The sequence below is a fragment of the Patagioenas fasciata genome, chromosome 1, assembly GCF_037038585.1.
Source record: "Patagioenas fasciata isolate bPatFas1 chromosome 1, bPatFas1.hap1, whole genome shotgun sequence".
Taxonomy (NCBI): domain Eukaryota; kingdom Metazoa; phylum Chordata; class Aves; order Columbiformes; family Columbidae; genus Patagioenas; species Patagioenas fasciata.
In genome coordinates, this window is record NC_092520.1 from 41,087,902 (window position 1) to 41,107,859 (window position 19,958).

Consider the following 19,958-nt stretch of genomic DNA (forward strand, 5'->3'; position numbering starts at 1 on the left):
TGCTGTCACTTGCATTGGATTGATTACGGTCCCACAGAAAGCACAGCTAGTGGCCTCAGATCATTCTTTCAAGGTAAAGAGTGACCAAGTTGGAGGCAAATCTGTTTGCAGAAAAAAATGATTACTCTAAATTAACCAAGCCTATCTTATAAAGAGATCACTGTGTCAGAAAGTTTAAAGAATTTTGAGAAATAGGAAGAAGTTCAGGAGTCAAAGCCATATTGGACTCTTTGCTCCTTCTGAAGAGCAAAATCCTTGAGTAAAGGATATTTTCAGAACACAGGTTGAGAAACAACAATAAAATTTGATGGCAATGATTTTTTTTCTAATTGTGGTTATGACATTTAAGTTAATACCAACTGTTTGATTACTCATCTCTTTTCTTCCTCCATGATGGATAAATATTTGATGAAAATAATCTCCACTGTGATTGCAAACGGCATAAAGAAGTTAATTTATCTTCTATTATTTCTCAGGTCTCTGAGAAAGCAGGTATAATCTGAGGAGTTACAAAATAACTAGCTTTCCTCCAAACCTCTTTATAAGTATTCACCACAAACCTAACATTTATTTAGATATACCTGAAGGAACTTTGCTACCCCAGGAGAAATCCTGCTGAACTTTACACAGGGCAACCATATTTAGACTCAGGAACAGTAGAGAATAAGTGCAATTTTTGACTTAAGCTAGCTCTTCAGTCTTAGTTACAGGTGGAATTGCTCAAAGCCTTAGTCTGTCTGACTTAGATGTGCTGATAAAGCCTCGTTATCAGTAATACTGGAAGGAACACATGAGGCTCCTATCAAAACCAGATATGAGGAAATCCACACAGGGGACTATTACATTATTTCTGCTATTAAAATATGCCTCAAAAATATCTCAAGAAATCTAGAAGCCAACAAATTTATTACTGACTTACAATGTGTCTTTAGTCCTACGGAGTGTTTAAAAAAAATGGACCAAATTTGAAATCACTATATCTCTGTAACCATGAACCAATCATGAATGAAACTCTTATCACTTGAAAGGGTGGGGCACAGAGTTTCAAATGGTTACTGCTAGATGCCCCTCCCAGGGCACAAACAGCCCCCAGCCTCAGTCATTTGCAAGATGGCAACCTTGCAACATAGGGCACTTTGTGTAATTGTGACATGTTGCCATGGTGAAATATACTGCTTTGAAATTGGGTCCATCTTTTTGGAACACCTTGTATATTTAATTACTGTGTTTTGTCTCAGGAAGAGAAGCTAGAGGGAGGAGAACGGTATTAAAATTATATAACAAAACAACAACAACAACAAAATACCCCACAAACCCCACACACTAGAACTCCGCATTTTAAAATACTAAAATATTACTTAAATATGAAAAGTAATGGTTGGTGCTCTTTTCTCATATACGTTATGTGCACATAGAAAGACAGACATAGGCTAAAAGACTGTCTTATTATTTTATTCACTAAGAACGGAAGCATTATGTGGTTTAAGAGAGAAAGAAAAATAGGAATATATTGAAGTACTGACAGACAGCAACATCCTGCTTCCAATGGTAGATTCCTAGCAAATGTCTTCACCCAGAGACAAAATAATGCACTCTTTATACAAGATTATGATTTGCACTAGATGCCAAAACAAGGGTGAGAACATCTAGATTTACATTCCCATACAAGACATTAGATCTGTCACAGTAATGCTCAGGCAGACACTAAAATACTTTTTCTTAACATCACAAGAGAAAAGATCAGGCGAAGAGAATAATATGTAAGAGCAGTCTAGAGGCACAGTTCTTCATGAGGACAGGGAAACTTGCCTAACCATTTCAATGGATATCACACTCCTGACAAACTAAAATGTAGGTGAACTAGTTGGTAAGAGTTTTGGAATATTGTATAACGAAACAATAATAGATCTATCTTCACCCCAGTGGAGTTTTCCATATGCTGCTTCATGTGCCTCTGCTGTGCATCTGTCTCACAGAAAACATTAGACAGTTAGGTTCACTATCAATTACGGGCTGGAACAAGTTTGATTTCAATTACAACAGGAGAGGAAAACAGCTGGGATCCCTAAGGGGAGGTGCAGGCACCAAGGGGGTGAATCAAAAATCAGAATGGTACATTGCGTGCTACTAATTAGGGAGAAAAATGAAGTCAAGATTTATGTGTAAACATTTATTTTTATGTAAATTAGAAGTCGTTCAGTTTTACTGCAACCACATTCGAGACAGTAGTACCGTATTGACCAGCATTTATTTTTATTCATTTGACATAGCTGCTTCACAATTTTAATGACAGTTCTAAACTAAAAAGTGGCTTACTTTTGAAAAAAAGTCATAATAAAACCCAATTAGAAGGAAGATCGGTGTTTGTTCAAAATCCATAAATTGCATCCAAGTTAAGAGACTTCTTTTACCAGCTAATAAGCACAAAGAGTTATGATCAGAACAAAACATAAATTGTGAAAACTTTTGCTATGGTTAATGACAATGCTTGTATGTGCAGATTCCAAAAAATAAAATGTACAGAGCATTCCTGTCCTCAGAATCCCAACTCAGGCAATTACTATCATCTAGCTCGAACAGCAGAGGAGCTATGCTGTTTAGTTGTGTTTTGGTTTTGTTTGTTTGTTTGTTTGTTTGTTTTCTTTTCACAGGAAAAAAAAAATCCTGTATGAACTACTGCTTGGAAACCAAGTAATTTATATGGAACATACCCAAATGAGATATCTGAATAGTATCAGATTCCTTCCTTTAACTTTAGCCCATTTCCTACAGCTCTGCATCTCCTTCCTCTTTCAAAGAAAAACTTTAGGACAAGCTCAGTTATAAGCTTCATGCTCACAACATATCCTTCATAAATCTGCCCACTGTTTTTGATTATTTCATGAAGTCTTTATCCCTATTATACACGGATACTCGCAGATTTGTGTGTTCAGGTGTTGGGGGAGTAGGGTGTGTTTCCAGCCCAAAGGAACAGATGTTAGAGTTATCTATGTCAAAATACTATGTAGATTAATGTAGATTTGCTTTGCCAAGAGTCCCTTAGAGACTGTGTCATTGTTATTTAGATAAGCAAAGCACTCATAAGTAATTCAACTGTTTGGTTTTTTTAAAATCAAGAATACAATACATCTTTATTTATACTCAGTGATGCATTGCAAAATGAGCAGTCCTTATCCACTCTACAGACCATAAACATTACTTAGTTATTGCTCAGACTGTGGTCTATCAATGTTAAAATGACAAAAATAAATTAAAATACTAAAAATACTTTCCATAAGTGTTTGAGGATTTTTTCTAAGCCTGAGATTCATATGGATGGAAAAGAAACTTCAATTAAACTGATCAATTAGGCTGCTGTTGCCATCTATAGGAAAACAGGTATAGGAAAAAAATAACCCATTTGTTTAGCTCTCTTGAAGTACTGAACCTAGTTGAAAACATTTGTCTGACAAAGAGCAACAATTCTTATTGAAAGGCTGAGAGAGGTCCATAAAATCTTCCAGAAATTAGCTTAAAAGCTTAGGCCTTTCTTCCTGTTTAGCTACTTTAGAACTTACTTTCTAGTAATTAACATCCAATTTCCACCAAAAAAAGATTTCTCTAAGACCTGTAACTCTTGAAAGATCAGCTTTTACAATGTAATGTGTAGAATAATATGCTTTCCTTCAGAGAAGTGGACTCGACCATGAAGCATTACATATATAATGTTCTTAGAGCTTTAAATAAAACTGTATATTGGCACTCTTTATTTTGTAATTAATATCCAATGCAATAAAATATTGGAAGTGACAGCTTCTGCTAAAACATTATACTTTAGTACTCATACATAAAAAGACATTAAAAAACTGATCTCAGAGCTAAAGTGCATGTTTAGCCTCATACGTTACTCCATTGCCAGAATCCATCTCTCCAGTGAGTTAATAGGAATTTACATATATAGTTATAGGCACCTAAATTTCTGATATCTGGAGAGAATAGAATAAGAATAGAATAGAATAGAATAGAATAGAATAGAATAGAATAGAATAGAATAGAATAGAATAGAATAGAATAGAATAGTTCAGTTGGAAAGTACCTACAATGATCAACTAGTCCAACTGCAAATCACACTTACTATTGTGTTCACTTTGAATTACTTTGTCCTAACTGCACATGATGGCTTTTTTCATTGAAAATTTCCTCCAGAATTCTTTTTTAATGAAATAATGTATAACCATAGCATTCTCTATCATTAGAGAAGAGATAAGATAGATATCTAGATTTATGTATCTGTATCAATTCTAGAGTACACTAATAGAGATTCAATGTTTTTTCAGAATATATTAAATGAAAGCAATTCCCTCAACTCTGAAATGTTTATATTGAGGCTAAAATAGTCTACTACTGAGGCAAAAAAAGTCAAATACCCAGTAAGTAATTAGAAAATACAGTTTTAAATTTAACATCTGATACTGGAAACTCCAAGTTTCCAGGAAATTTTCTTCTTCTGACATGGCTTAAAGCAAATGCCACAGAGTGCTCTGCTTTGGGGAAAGAGGCCTATGTTGTAAAGGAAACAACTTTTTACTATAATCTTGTAGTTTGAATGATCGAGAAAATGTAATTAAATGTATCATAAGATGCAACTGAATTTAAATTGTGTTTATTACTTTTAACCTTGAAAACAATCAGAAGTTCTGAACTTCTACATGGGGTTTTCTGGTATTAATTTTAGAGAGACACTCTTTAAAAAGCACAGATAATGGTCAGATAATACAGTCCTTTATTACAGACAAAAAAACCAGCATGGAAACTGATGGACTAGACTGGAGTTCTGCACACAGAAGAAACTGTACATCTAAATAGACCATGTCTCCTCCTTACTGCAGAGCTTTAGAAATCAAAGCATTGAACCCTGGTTCTTCTCTGATTACTGCCTCTGAAAGAGGAGGACAGACAGCATCTGCCAGACTCATCTTCTGAGAAGTCCACATGGTGCTCAAAAAGGAGATTGTTATTTTCCTTGGTTTACTGGGTTGGAGTCCAGAGCAAGCATTAAACAAAACTAACAGGAGGATGCCTGGGAAAGGTACTATTCAGTAGGCCCAGCTGTGAACCATGAATTGCTCTGATGGGCAATAGCTAAATGCTCGCTTGTCTGAGTAAAGATAAGATAAAAAGTCTTATTATAAACTTCAGCTGAGCAATTCTCTCTTCCCCCGGTCAGATACTACCGCACAATTCTAGTTCACTACAGGCATTACTTCAACTTCACACCAGTGCAATAATATTGAAAAGAATGGAAACACACTTGCATAAATTTGCAGTAATGCACTTCTTACAAGCCCTGTGGGAGTTTTGTCCATTGAATTCACCGCCGGTGCGGCACAAAATACCTATCATAAAATTAAATGTTTATTTTGTTTTTTTTCATCTCATATCTTACCACCCATGGTTTGTCAGGTACCCAAATCTCCCACAAGTACTTCGGCATATCTCCAAAATTCAGTGCCTAAAAAGCAATAATATTTAAATAAAAAAGATGTGTCATTCTTACTACAGATCTTCTGATAACCCACCTCCCCAATGGCCCAATATTGGTAATACAGAAAGCAAAATGTGAGCAAATTTCTACTGTAGATAGATAGATAGATAACTTTTTATGAGGGTTCACAAACTTCAGAGGCCATACCCTAGTGTTATTAAACATATTTGTGGCAATTTTTATAATAAAATCCTATATCAAATATCACTTTGGTGTCTGAAGGCTGATTGTATAACATTTTGCTGCAGCCAGGCAACAGATTTTTGAATGGCTTTTTGCTGTTCTGTTTAGTGAACTACCAACTGAAATCACTGTCTCATAATAAGAAACTTTTTTTCTTAATTTAATGCACTATTAAGCTTTTTATTAAGATATTATTAATCAACCCTGAGATTCTAAAAAGCAAAACCAGCAGATCTTCAAAACTGCAATTAAAGCTGTGTTTAATGTGGGAGCATTAATGGATGTTCATGCTCTGTTACTAACTGCTGAATATAAATAACGCTATGTGCTTCAGGTTCCCTCCTGAGTATAATACTCAGACACCCCAAAATATCATGTCTCCGAGGACTTGAGTCATAAGGATTCTATGTATGTGAATGTAAGATAACTGTGAAGGGAAAGTTCAGTAGGTTACTAACTTTTCAGAACGTTCAAAGCTGTCTATTCCTAGAGGAAATGAGTTGGTTATCCAACCTGACAGCAGAATAGTAACACAATAATTCTGAACAATCTAAGTCAGAGTGGCATATGCCTTTGGAAAGACAGTCAGAAACTCGGGTATCAAACTACCACCAAGCCTTTGTACTGTTCTGTTTTATTCGAGAAAATAAAGCTTCCAAGAGAGAGAACATTACATTAAAAGTAACGTTTCTGAAAGTTAGACAATTTCAAATCCATTCTCTGTAGAGAAATATGCCCAAACAAGCGCTCTGGGCACCATATGCAGAAAGGACATTAGTGTTCTGTACAGAATGGTTTATCTACTCCTTTACCACCATACAGTGAGCAAAATCCTCAGAAAACTTTACATCAAATAGTACTTTTAATCACAATGGAAAACATATGTCTCTTCCCAAGTACTCCCAACAGGTACCTCAGGTATCTTGCACAAATTCTGTGTTCTTGAAGAATTATATCACAGTTCTGAAAGCTTTTTCAGGAAATCCCCTTGAAAGCTGAAAGTCAACCTAAGTATTTTTTTCTACTAAAAATATTCTCCTCTAATATCTGAAGTCACATTTCCAACCAAATTCAGGAAGTCCCTACTTTGCCGTCTAAAATTTAATTTGAAAAACAGAACAAAAACTTTACACAAGCATAAATGTTACTTAGTCTTGTAGTCTGAATGAAAAGGCACTTACACAATCAATGGTGATTAGTAAGTATAGCTTAACAGAAAGGTAAACACTATTGAGAATGCCTCATTTTAAAATCTGCATGTATCTCCTCTGATATTTTACATATGATGGTTTTCCTGATTTGCATGAGTGCAAATGAAGAGCAAGTCACCCAAAGGCAATAGAATTAAACTAGTAAAAAAGCAAAAGAGTCTCTGTGGATCAAGCTCTCATTTTAGAAGGTATCTTGCAGTGTTTTATCCCCTTTGATAAAGTGATGAAATTTTGAAGGGATTCTTCATACTACCAAATACCTTCTTACTTGTTAGAAAGTCACCTTTACAGAAATAAGTCACCTTTGCAGAAATAATAAGTATTTTTCCTGAAAATAATTGGAAAGGAATCATGAGAGTAATTTCAAGAACAACAAATAATGAATATTTCCACCATCCTCTTTGCTAGTTGAAAGCTTAGGAAGATCACCAAAATGAAACAAGAATGAGTAGGAAAAATATCTCCTTCATATAACAACTGCAGATTGAAAAGACAAATGTATGGCATCATTAAATACAATGCCTTTTTTCTACATAGTTACTTTATCAAATAGCAGACTACTGCTACATTAGAAGTGAAATATGTCTTTTTCAGTTTCTCTTGCTTCTGGGAATAGATAAGATCATCATGTATTGCAGGGCAAGTAAAGAGAACAAGGGAAGCAACAGCTTGGTAACAGATTCTCTGTCTCCTCACCCTTCTACGTCTTCCCTGTGTCCACCAACATATGCTAGAAAGCTGAAAAGAAAGTGGCTCCTGCTTTCAGTCTTACAGCTAGTGGCAATTCCAACTGGAATTAAATTCAGACCCTGCTCTTCACACAAATCACTTACAGCTAGAGTTCGAGGGAAAAAAGATTTTGATACACAGAGGAAAGGGGGAGGAAAATAAAAGTAGCTGTAAGGAATGAGTAACATGAAACATATTTTTGAGCATTACAAAGATTGGTTTGAAGTTCTGACAGGAGAAGGCTCCCCTGTCCCCAAGGTCAGTGTAGAAAGTATCCCCACCAGTTGATGACCTAAATTCCTGAAATGACTCATGACTGACATACATTTAGGATTCTAGGCTGGATTCCAGACAACTTAAATATATTTAGCTTCTTCCTTAAAAGGTATTCAAAAGTCAACATAATTTAAGGTGTCATCAAACATGTAAGATTTGTTTCTGTAAATCTTAGTATAACTTTATCTTTCTTTTTCCAACTGTTTCTCTGTTTCATGAGCTGACATCAGCAAAATCCTTCTACCAAAATGCACACTGGCTTTTTATTTCATTTATCATCCAACATTTACAAACAAAAATGTTGTGGGAATATCTTGAGCTAAACAGTTTGGATGGAGGAGGAAAATGACACAGTCAGCATCATAGAAAAGATTGCAATCCAACAGCAGGGAAGATAAAACAGAAAAAACTCGTCAATTGCTTTTTCCTAATAAAATGAAGAGATAGAACCACAGACCTCTAAGAGTAATGAAAACTACCTACTGTGTCATCATTTTATGCAAGAAAGGGAGGAAGAAGATTAGCCTAAAACTCCTACAATAATATGGATTTTTTCAGCTGACAAAAGCAATACTATATAAAATCTTTTCTATGCTTTATTTCTAATTACCTTCTATCCTTTAATGAACAAGAAAGCACTTGATCTTGAAAGTCCTTGTGCAGTCAAAACTCCCACTAAAATTAATGGGATGTTTTTTCCAGCTTAAGAGCTCTGAGATCAGTCCTAAAACTTAGCTCTTTCTAAGCTTCTTCCATTAATCAAACTTCTTAGTTTTTTAGTCTACTTTTTTGCGAGGATCATACATTAAAAAATACAGACACTGGAATCCATAACCTTGCCTGAGGAAGAAAGCCTGCTGTACTTTGTTATCCTCAAAAGTTTAGCTCAATTTCTCAAGTAAAAAACCTCGATTCTGAAGAGCCTTGGTTACCTATACACGTAAATACTTAACTCTGACCTCTTCAAACAGTTCATATATATATATTGTCGCACAGTGCCTGTGAAAGTTAAACTGCCTCAACTACACAACTGAAATGTGTGTACACAAACTTTCTAATCGGATAAACCTTTCTGAAACTAGTGGACCAAAACATAAGGGACTCTCAGCAGCCTTGTCTCTCACTCCCAGCAAATAAGGAGTTAAGGGACTGAAGTTCAATTCCCATTTCTTTCACACAACCTGTAATATATGTCTGACATTTCAGTGCCTTAAAGGAATAAAATTAAATGCTTATTTGTATGCCTCAATAATTCAATTCAATTTGCAGACTGTTGGCAACTCATTCAAGGAAAATGACAATTCTTATAAGGTTTTTTAGAACAACAACAACACACCAAAAACTAGCAGGAAATTTCTGTATTCAAAAGAATTTACTGTCTTTTTGTCTGTAATACAGTAGCATCATTACCCACCATAATTCTCAATTTTCTTCACTGAGATATTATAGGAGGCTTGTGCACAGAAATAAAAATAATATACACTAAAACCTGTCAAATCAGGTAGTACTAACAGTGTCCTAAGAAAAACTATGGGACTTGTTTATGGCTGATCATTAAGAGGCCTTAGCAAAGATAATTTCCGTTGTTCATTTTTACACTTCAACAGCACAGTAGTGTATATATATATGAGAGAACTGACATGACAGCACAGCATTTAATTGCTCATTTAGCAAGCCTGTGAGAGGTTGTAATGCACAGCATACTGTAGAGAAATGATACAGTCCTTCGTGGGTTCTTACATAGGATTATACCTTCCTGTGAAGACGCTTTAATATCTGTCAAGATTCTGTAACACTGCCTTCATTTGTGAAGAATTCAAGCATAATGGACTACTGATCTTTTAATTACAGTGAAGAAATAAAAGATCCAACAGATGACAGAAAGGAGAAATAAGGATGATAGACTGATTTGCACTTTGACAGATTGATACACACATACACATACACACAAAATACCTCTACAATAAACATTCAGTTGAAGAGGCATCACAAGATAAGCCCTTGCCAGCTCACTGGGGTCTCCTCTTTGCCAGCTGGCATGGTTTAAATTGACTTCAGCATTCTTCTGCCCACAGTTTGCCTTTATTTTTAAGTGCTGTAATTTACAGGACTTGAAAACACACAAAAATATTAAATAAATCATACCTACTAGTGATGGTTGTTCACCATGGAAGAGACAAAAAAACAACAGAAAGTAAAACAGCAACCGTATCAGTTACAGAGATAAGCAAATTTGCTTAATTTCAAAAACAAAATTAAAAAAAACCCACATATGCACAGTCACTTTCTAAAGGATGAAGTAAAACCTTAAAATGAAAATCGTAATTTATTAAAAAAAATAAAAGTAAGAATATAATGCCAACGTTAGAACTGAGAGGTTCACAAGCCACACAATTATTTTCCTGTGTGAGCAATTAAGTATGTTTTTAGAAAGATAAATGAACATGTTGCTAGATAAAGACACGGAGAACATATTTCACTGCTAAAAAAACAAAACCAAAACCAAAAACAACACAAACCAAATCAAACCAACCAAATCCCAAAAACAGTACTCTAGAATATACCTGTACTGGTGTTAGCAGTGCATAGAGAACACGTAAAATCCAGTAAGACAAATGTCTTGGAGATCACAGAGAAATTCTAACGCATCAGAAGAAACCAAAAAAAGACTTCATTATTCAGTTTTGATTCTTCAAGCATGTGCATTCCCCCATACAACTTCTATACTTGCAACATACTCACACTATCAAAATTTTACAGTTAAATGCCTCTTAATCACCCTTGCCTCACAGACCTATATTCCCTGCCTTTGTTCCAGGCTCTTTTGTTAAATAAATCTCTGATACTTGACTAGTAACTGTTAAAATTAGATGTGAAAAGGAACTAACACTGCAAAGACAGTGCAAGCATAACAGAAAGTTCACCTTTCATATTCTACCGTGAATTCATTGCTCTGATCTATTTATTGCCTATGTAATGCCTAATTAACAGTGGCCTCCTGATGTGAGACCATTTGGCAAGTATAAAACTTTATGACATGTAAGATATATATAATTTCAGTAGAAGATTTCACTTGTTTTGAACACAGACTTCTATAAGGACAACATAATTCAATTATTAACTAAAAGCCTCTCAATATTTCTAGTAGAGTGCAAGTCTGAAAGGCGTTTGGGCCGACCATTAATTATAGAATCATAGAATTGTTTTGGTTGGAAAAGACTTTTAAGATCATTGAGCCCACCTGTTAACCTAACACTGCCAAGTCCACCACTAAATCATCACAGAATCACACAGAATGTTAGGGATTGGAAGGGACCTCAAAAGATCATCTAGTCCAATCTCCTCGCCAGAGCAGGAACACCTAGATGAGGTTGCACAGGAAGGCATCCAGGTGGGTTTTTAATGTCTCCAGAGAAGGAGACTCCACAATCTCCCTGGGCAGCCCATTCCAGTGCTCTGTCACCCTCACTGTGAAGAAGGTTTTTCTCATATTTAAGTGGAACCTCCTATGTTAACGTTTCCACCCATTGTCCCTTGTCCTCTCATTGGTTGTCACCAAGGAGAGCCTGGCTCCATCCTCGTGACACTTGGCCCTTACATATTTATAAACATGAATGGGGTCACCCCTCAGTCTCCTCTTCTCCAAGCTAAAGAGACCCAGCTCCCTCAGCCTTTCCTCATAAGGGAGATGCTCCACTCCCTTAATCATCTTAATGGCTCTACACTGGACTCTCTCCAGCAGTTCCCTGTCCTTCTTGAACTGAGAGGCTCAGAACTGGACACAATATTCCAGATGCGGTCTCACCAGGACTGGATAGAGGGGGAGGAGAACCTCTCTCGACCTACTAACCACACCCCTTCAGTGCTGGCTCATGGTCATCCTGCTGTCCACCAGGACACCCAGGTCCTTTTCCCCTACACTGCTCTCTAACAGGTCGTTCCCCATCTTATGTCCCTGAGTGCCACATCTACATGCCTTTTAAACACCTCCAGGTATGGTCAACTAACCACTTCTCTCAGCAGCCTCTTCCAATGCCTGACAACCCTTTCTGTGGTGAAGATTTTTTTCCTAATGTCCAGTCTAAACCTCCCTTGACACAATTTGAGTCCATTTTCTCTTGTCCTATCACTTATTATCTGGCAAAAGAGACTGACACCTTCCATGCTACAACCTCCTTTCAGGTAGTTCTAGAGACTGATAAGGTCTCCTCTCAGCCTTCTTTTTTCCAGGCTACACAACTGGTTTCAGCCATAAAAGATTATATTACCACCCATCAAAAATCAAAGGGCAAAGGAAAGACATAGTCATATAAGATAAAGAATGATGCTTAGGCTTCTGTGGATTACTCCTACATGAAATAAATCGGTGGTTTCAATTTAACTCCAAGTAGATGTGATTTATCTATGAAATACCACAAGTACACTACTTACTGGTAACTCTAAGGTCAAAAAGGTCAAAGACTGAAACCATTACCTGACCAAGAGTAACTGGCTCTTTGCACTGTTGTATATTGCACTGCACCTCTTTGGTGGATATACTGTGACAAAACTGGATCATAAAGGTCTACATATCATCTGTTGTTACTGTGAAACTTTCTTCAGGTGAAACTACAGAATAATATGAAATTATATGAATTATATGAAAACACAGGAACAGCAAGGGGACAGATTGTTTCAGTAGTTACAGCATGAAGTTAGTGAACTATATGAAATGCGGAAAAAACCCACAACAAACAAAACAGTCACAAAGAGCACATTTTCATACTTTCTAGATATTTCTAAATGTTAAGTATCAGCAGAGAGAAGGAGAGGGGAGGGGAGGGGAGGGGAGGGGAGGGAAGGGGAGGGGAGGGGAGGGGAGAGAAGGGGAGGTGAGGGGAGGGGCGGGGAGGAGAGGAGAGGAGAGGAGAGGAGAGGAGAGGAGAGGAGAGGAGAGGAGAGGAAAGGAAAGGAAAGGAAAGGAAAGGAAAGGAAAGGAAAGGAAAGGAAAGGAAAGGAAAGGAAAGGAAAGGAAAGGAAAGGAAAGGAAAGGAAAGGAAAGGAAAGGAAAGGAAAGGAAAGGAAAGGAAAGGAAAGGAAAGGAAAGAAAGGAAAGGAAAGGAAAGGAAAGGAAAGGAAAGGAAAGGAAAGGAAAGGAAAGGAAAGGAAAGGAAAGGAAAGGAAAGGAAAGGAAAGGAAAGGAAAGGAAAGGAAAGGAAAGGAAAGGAAAGGAAAGGAAAGGAAAGGAAAGGAAAGGAAAGGAAAGGAAAGGAAAGGAGAGAAAGACAAATTAGACTCTCTCTTCAAAAACAATAAAAAATATCTCTCACTTTCTCTCACAGGCAGCTGATTATGTTGCAAAGGACAATGCTCTATACCTCAGAAGAGGTCTCTAGTCTGGTGGGAAAATTCTTAGTCATGCAAAGCTGCATTTTACTGAAATCCCAAAGGCAGATGTGATGCAGCTTTGAAACTGGCACTACGATTCAAGGTACTAATTGTTTCCCAATTTAACGTTTTGACTTCAGTCCTGTGAATTCTATAAACTCAAATCCATGTGGGTAATAAACATATACACTGAGACTTTCTCATAAAGATTTGCATAGGTACCATGGCAATTCTGCGTTATGAAGTGTACAGATTTTGAAGGAAGCAGCAGCCTTTTGGTTGAGGAGGAAGGCATAGTTAATTGCTGTTGTCATTCAAAGAAAATAAGTGTAAACTTCTGACAATAGTCAGAAGAAAATCATAACGAGTTTATTGTGATCAGTTTATTTTCTCACTATAAAGTGCAGTCATATTGTAATCCTAATGAAGACCATCAAAATATCAAAGAAACAAAGCAACACTTGAAGGAAACTTCAAAAGTTTCCCTGATTACAATGCCTGGGCTATGATTGACTGAAGCCTCTGTTAGTAACTTTTCCCTTTCAGAAACTGAAAAAAGGTATTTTTTCAAGATTTACATAAAGAATCTACATTGTTACAGACATTCCTATTAAATTATTCATATACCTTGTTTCTAGTAAGTCTAACCTTATTTCCTCTTCTGTCTGAATGTCACAAATTTTATCCCATTTCTTACAGCTATGTTTATATTAGAAGGAGAGGAAGGAGTTGCACTGAGGTTTAACCCATTACAATTAATACAGATGCCTGCCTAATCAGTCAAAGGCTGATTCATACTCTAAGATATCTTAACTGATCTGCATTGATCCCGTTATCATCCCATATACCCATATAAAGAAAAAATAAATGACACTTTCGTTATTGTGCTTCCTTATAAACATGACTACCTTTTAAAATCAATAATACAGTCTTCAATCTCTTTAAAATGTTTCTACAAAAGCCAAGCTTAAAGTCAAAACAGAAGTCAATAAATAAATGCTGTCGAATTTGGGTAGCAAATTCCCATTAAAGAACAAGATAAAAAACATTTTTCAAGAAGATAGTGCCAAACTGAACTCAGAGGTCTAAAATTTTGTCTTATTATATCATCCCACACTAAACCTGACATTGCCAGCAGTTGATTTGTATCTGTGAGTATTACAATATAATGTAATTAGTAATGGTAATATTACCACAAATAGTATAAACAGCCCTGCTCTACTGCCTTTAAATTAGTCTTGTAAGCATGTTAATAACATACCATCAAGCATCAATACAAACCCTTCACAGCTTCTTGAAAAAAAGATTATGCATGTCTAAGTAATTTTCTCATACACTGGTTTTCTTTAGAAAACATGTTGTCACTATTCCATTAGCTCAAAAGGGAATGTATGCATAAAAGAGTCTCTGCTAAAGAAGTCTGACTGCTAGCCAGGAAAGTATATGTTCAATAGTCTATTGGTCTATTATTACAGAATCACAGAATGGTTAGGTTTGGAAGTAACCTCTGGAGATCATTTAGTCCGACCCACATCTTTCATTTCTATGGCAGCTGGCATGAAAATATAAAGAAATAAGATATGCCTCTTCCTTTCCCTCCCTTTGCCTAAGACAATCATATAGAACTAGGAGTGACCGGAATAATACTGTTCTGACTCAGTTTCAGTTTAAGTAACCAGGATGATCCTCTTCATTACTCTTAAGCTACTGACAAAATATAAAAATAATTCACTCGATTAGTCTATTATATTAACAACTTTAAAAAATATCAGTTGTCCAAGTTTTATATTACATTGACATTTAGCGTCCTATTGCAAATCCAATATTCCCTGATGTGATACAGAATTCCGTAATGTAATATAGCAGATGATAACACAGCAACATATTTGAAGCTTTTATTAACTCTGAAATCCAACATAACTTTTTCATTATTTGCAGAAAATTCAATATTATCTTAAGAAAATATTAGCACATTGATGAAATTAGAATCCATTTTACCATGACAATTATTTATATCAGATTTTGAAAAGGTAGATTGCAGTTAGTGCTCTGATATAGCTCCTAGGCTTAATTACACAAAATTTTCTAAATTCAAATGCAGGAAAATTAAGTAATTTTAAAAATCGTTAACTTAAAACACAAATGATCAGTGTAGTGCCAAAAGAAAATAATTTTATGAAGTCTGAAAAAAAAAAAAAAAAAACCCAAAACACAGTGAAAATGCTTTATGAAGATTAGGTACTAAAGAAGCAGACCCTCTCACTTTTGTAAATTTCTAGTGTGATTTTCAAGCCAACATCACTTACTTAGTACTTCAGCATTAAATTGCATGATCTATAGTAAATTTGATGATCCTAATTATAAAAGAGTCAGTCAGACTTGTTTGGAATTGGAGAAATTAGGAGAACTGCCTAGCTTCCACGTCCAAGCATGTACATCATTACTGAGTGCCATGGCTAAGACAATCCCATCTGATCACATTTCCATCTGATGGACAATAATGCCAAATAGAAGGAAAAAAACCCTACAAACAAACAAAGAAACTAAACCCCACTTACCTTAAAAAAAAAAAAAAAAAAAAAAAGACAAAAAAAGAGACAAAAAAACCCAAACCAACAAACAACAACCAACCACCAATGAAACAGCTATAAATATTTGAATATGCCATGTGCCAGGTAGTGAGTTTTTGGATCAGACGACCTCCAGAGGTACAGCCATACTGACTCAAGTTAAGGAACTGCCTGGCTCAGTATCCTGTTTCCAATCACCTTGAGAACTTTTTTGAGATGATTCACTCAACAAATTCAAAAACACTCAGTTATCTGTATCTATAGTGGATTTATTCCTTCACAGGTCTAAAATAAATGCATAATTTCTTGTGTGCATACCTTAACCATGTGTGTTAGGGAGTGTTTTGATTGTCTTGAGTTTAATGAGGTTGATGATAGGCTTGAGTGTTTACGCATAAGAATCAAGAAAAAGGCCAATAAGGTGGATATCCTGGTGAGAGTCTGTGACAGACCACCCAACTGAGATAAAGAGGCAGATGAAGTATTTTGCAGGCAGCTGAGAGAAGTCTCCTGATCACTAGCCCTTGTTCTTATGAGGGACTTTAATTTACCAATGGTCTGCTGGAAGCACAACACAACAGAGAGGAAACAGGTTAGGAGGCTCCTGGAATGTATGGAAGACAACTTCCTGACACAACTGGTCCGTGAGCCAACTAGGAAAGGCACCCTACTGGACTTGTTTGTGAACAGAAAAGGACTCATTGTTTCTGTGTCACTTGAAGGTTGCCTTGGGCACAGTGATCATGAAATTATCAAGTTTTCTATTTTTGAAGAAGTAAAGAGAACAGTCAGCAGAACTGCTACCTTGGACTTCTTTCTAAAGGGCAAACTTTGATCTGTTTAGGCGTCTGGTTGACAGAGTCCCTTGGGAGGCAGTCCTGAAGGACAAAGGAGTCCAGGAAGCCTGGCCACTCTTCAAGAAGGAAATCTTAGACGCATAGGAGCAGGCTGTCTCCATGTGCTGAAAGATGAGCCGGTGGGGAAGAAGGCCAGCCTGGCTGAACAGAGAGCTTTGTTTGGAACTCAGGTATAAAAGCAGAATTTATGACCTTTAGAAAAAGAGCAGGCTACTCAATAGGACTACAAGGATGCTGTGAAGTTATGCAGGAAGAAAATTAGAAGGGCCAAAGCCGAACTAGAGCTGAGCCTGGCTAATGCTGTAAAAAGGAACAAAAAATGCTTTTATAAATACATCGGCAACAAAAGGAGAGCTGAGGAGAATCTCCACCCTCTGCTGGATGTGAGAGGAAACATAATGACAGAGAATGAGGGAAAGGCTGAGGTACTAAAAGCTATTTAGAAACATAAAGCTTTTCTCAATATTTCATATTTATTCAGGGTGATTTCCTCAAAAATTGATGAAAGTGATCATATGAGTAGAAATAAATTAGCTAAAGCTGAACTGGCCTACACAGGAAACTGTGAGGTTCTAGGGTGTGTTTTTTGATTTGTCCGTTTCTAATTCTGTCTTTAATAATGACTACTACTTTGTCACTTAAACTGCAGATCTTTTGAACTCTTCAGTATCATTCTTTAAGCATCCAGTAACAGAAAACAATCAAACCAGAAAAATAACCAAAATCAAACCAAAAACAAGTCAAACCAAAACCAACAAACAACCCATGATATACGAAGTCCAGTTGGTACAAATAATAGTAACATAATGATTTAGTATTCTGTCCCTACACTGATATTCTCACTATTACAGAGTTCAACAGAAAGATGCTACAGAATGTTTTAGCTCAAAACAGTACATTTCCAACTGTGTCTCCCATGACAACCAGACTCCTCTGAAAACAAACTGCACCACCAGAAGAAGTCAAATGTAGTAGAAAGAATTTCCATTCTCTCAGAATTTCCATTGTCCCCTATGTTGACTTCACCAAAAGGAAAATCTTATTTTCTTTTGCAAATTCCTACATACAAATGAATCAATAATTGCATTAGTATACATTGATAACTATAGAGAAAACCAAACCTGACAACCTAATTCACCTATTCTAATAGAAATCTTCAGGTATCACTAAAATTGAAAATGCAAGTAGCAGAACAGGGTACAAGGGCAGATACCAACAAAATTAAACACTTGCCATTTGCTAAACTCCGGAGTTTAGCAAACATTCACAAATCCCAACCAAAGTTTTTTTTAAGGGAATTTTTTCATTCTGTAAATTTTTGTTGAGGTTTATGTGATCTCAGAGTGCACTGCCACCAGAGAGACAGTCCTTACTTTCTTTTGCTGGGTACATCCTTTGCTATGTCAGTACTTAAATCACGTAGCTCACCAGTTATGTCAGTTCCTTGAACTGACTAAAAACTAGACCTGCCTCCCTAAATTATTATTTTTCCCAGAACAGCTGAACAATCACTTGTGCTGCTGACACAAGAGAGGTGGCAGGAACAGACAGCTGTAGGCAGGGAAAAGAGCACGACTTGCCTCTTTGGTAGCAGTGTGGTCAAAACTGATGTTGAAAGATCAAAGGGAAAGCTAGAATATCATATGACAGGAGCTGTTTCTCATTCCGTATTCTTCTCCTGAAGTAGAAGAGCATGAGATGAACATGAATTCCCATTAGAACTAGCTTTATTATACAGCCAGCTAACACCAGTACTTTTTCACTATCTGGAACAACGATTTGATGATTTATGGTATTGGAAGCTAGGCTGTCTTTCCATAAGGGGCACATTGAGCAGGATCCTGACTTTCTAAAACTTAGGAAAACAAATTCTTTAAAAGAGCAAGTAGCCACAGAAACAGAGGATTTAGTCAGAAGCACCTGCCAAAGTAGTCACTTTGCTGTTCCCTTGGGCGGTATTAGAGAAAAGGTTCATCAGACATGTACCAGAACAAAGCTCATAAAAGATACTTACATTGCATTTAAAGAAGAAAGAGAGTCAAAACAAAGTGCTTAAAGTAAACTATAATTGCTTGATCTTCAGGTCTACCAGATGACTTCTAATTTCACATTAATAGGAGAGAAATCACAAAAAATAAAATGAAAATACATCTCTTTGAAGCAAATAGATAAGCCATTCAATACTAATCCAGAGTCAAACAACATATGGCAAAGAAGTTTCAAGAATTAAAGGTAACAATTATTCCTATCAGTGGTCCACCCCCCCGACACTAATTGGAAGTGTACTTCTAGAAAATTTACTTAACTGAAACAGCGCAGATTTAAACTGTTTGCCTTGAGTATTTACTGAACGGTATCAGTCAGCACTTCTTTAAATAAGTTACTGGACTTGGAAATATACTATGGTCTTTCTTTCCAGAAAGAGCAATTTGCAACAAAACAATCTCACAAGTGAACTTCCAGGGCAAGTCCATTCTACAAGCCTTATGCAACTTCAGTTTGCACCTGAAAACAGCAGTCAAAATTCTGATTTAGACCTTTATTTTGAATGCCTTTTTTTTTTTTAATATGAAAATGAAATTGTACAATACTAGGGATTATTTAGATGAAGATCCAAAAGTTGATACATTTCCAGATGTATTTCAATCTCATTGTTAGTCATTCTGTCTATTTGCATGTCAGCTTTATTATCTACATATAGGTATTAAACTGTTGTCTTCATAAATGCCATAGTGACCAAAATTGAACATACCCTTGAAATGCTAATTTATACTAAAATAATAAATATATCTGAAAAATAAACGATTTAAAGAATGTTTTCACATTTCCAGAAATCCACACAGATCTTTTCTCTCAAGTTAAGTAAGCTTTTGGGTTTTCCAAAACTGACCACGAAAATAACTTCCCAAAGGTAGGTCCTCAGAACAAGGATTAGAAGAGGGGAGACAGAATATCTGCAGCAGGCTGTGAAGTTAAATTCATTACTTAAAAAGCTCATACATCAGCAGTTATGCCTAAACATTGTGTAAACTGTGCATACATTGCCATTCTAAAAGTAACTTTCCAAACACTGGAAAAGGCAGTATTTTCAGCCACATAAAAAGGTAGTATAGATGTAAATAAAGTCTCTATTTTACCTTTAGATCCAACATATTGCTTTTCTTAAGGCATTTCATTGTCAAGGACTTAAAGCATTCACTTCTTACTGAGGTTTGTTTTACTGTGTGAGATCTGAGCTAAA

General features: G+C 36.2%; 1 protein-coding gene across 6 annotated transcripts in view; it reads right to left on the reverse strand.

The window, feature by feature from the left end:
* Nucleotides 1-19,958, reverse strand: part of PCDH9 (protocadherin 9) — a 678,879-nt gene that overhangs the window by 374,668 nt on the left and 284,253 nt on the right. For 3 of the 6 annotated variants that reach the window (XM_071806020.1, XM_071806039.1, XM_071806042.1), the window contains exon 3: nucleotides 5,426-5,491. The exons of the other annotated variants lie outside the window; for them this stretch is intronic. In XM_071806020.1, coding sequence (XP_071662121.1) covers nucleotides 5,426-5,491 — 66 coding nt within the window. The remainder of the gene's footprint in view (nucleotides 1-5,425; nucleotides 5,492-19,958) is intronic. 6 annotated transcript variants of the gene reach the window in all.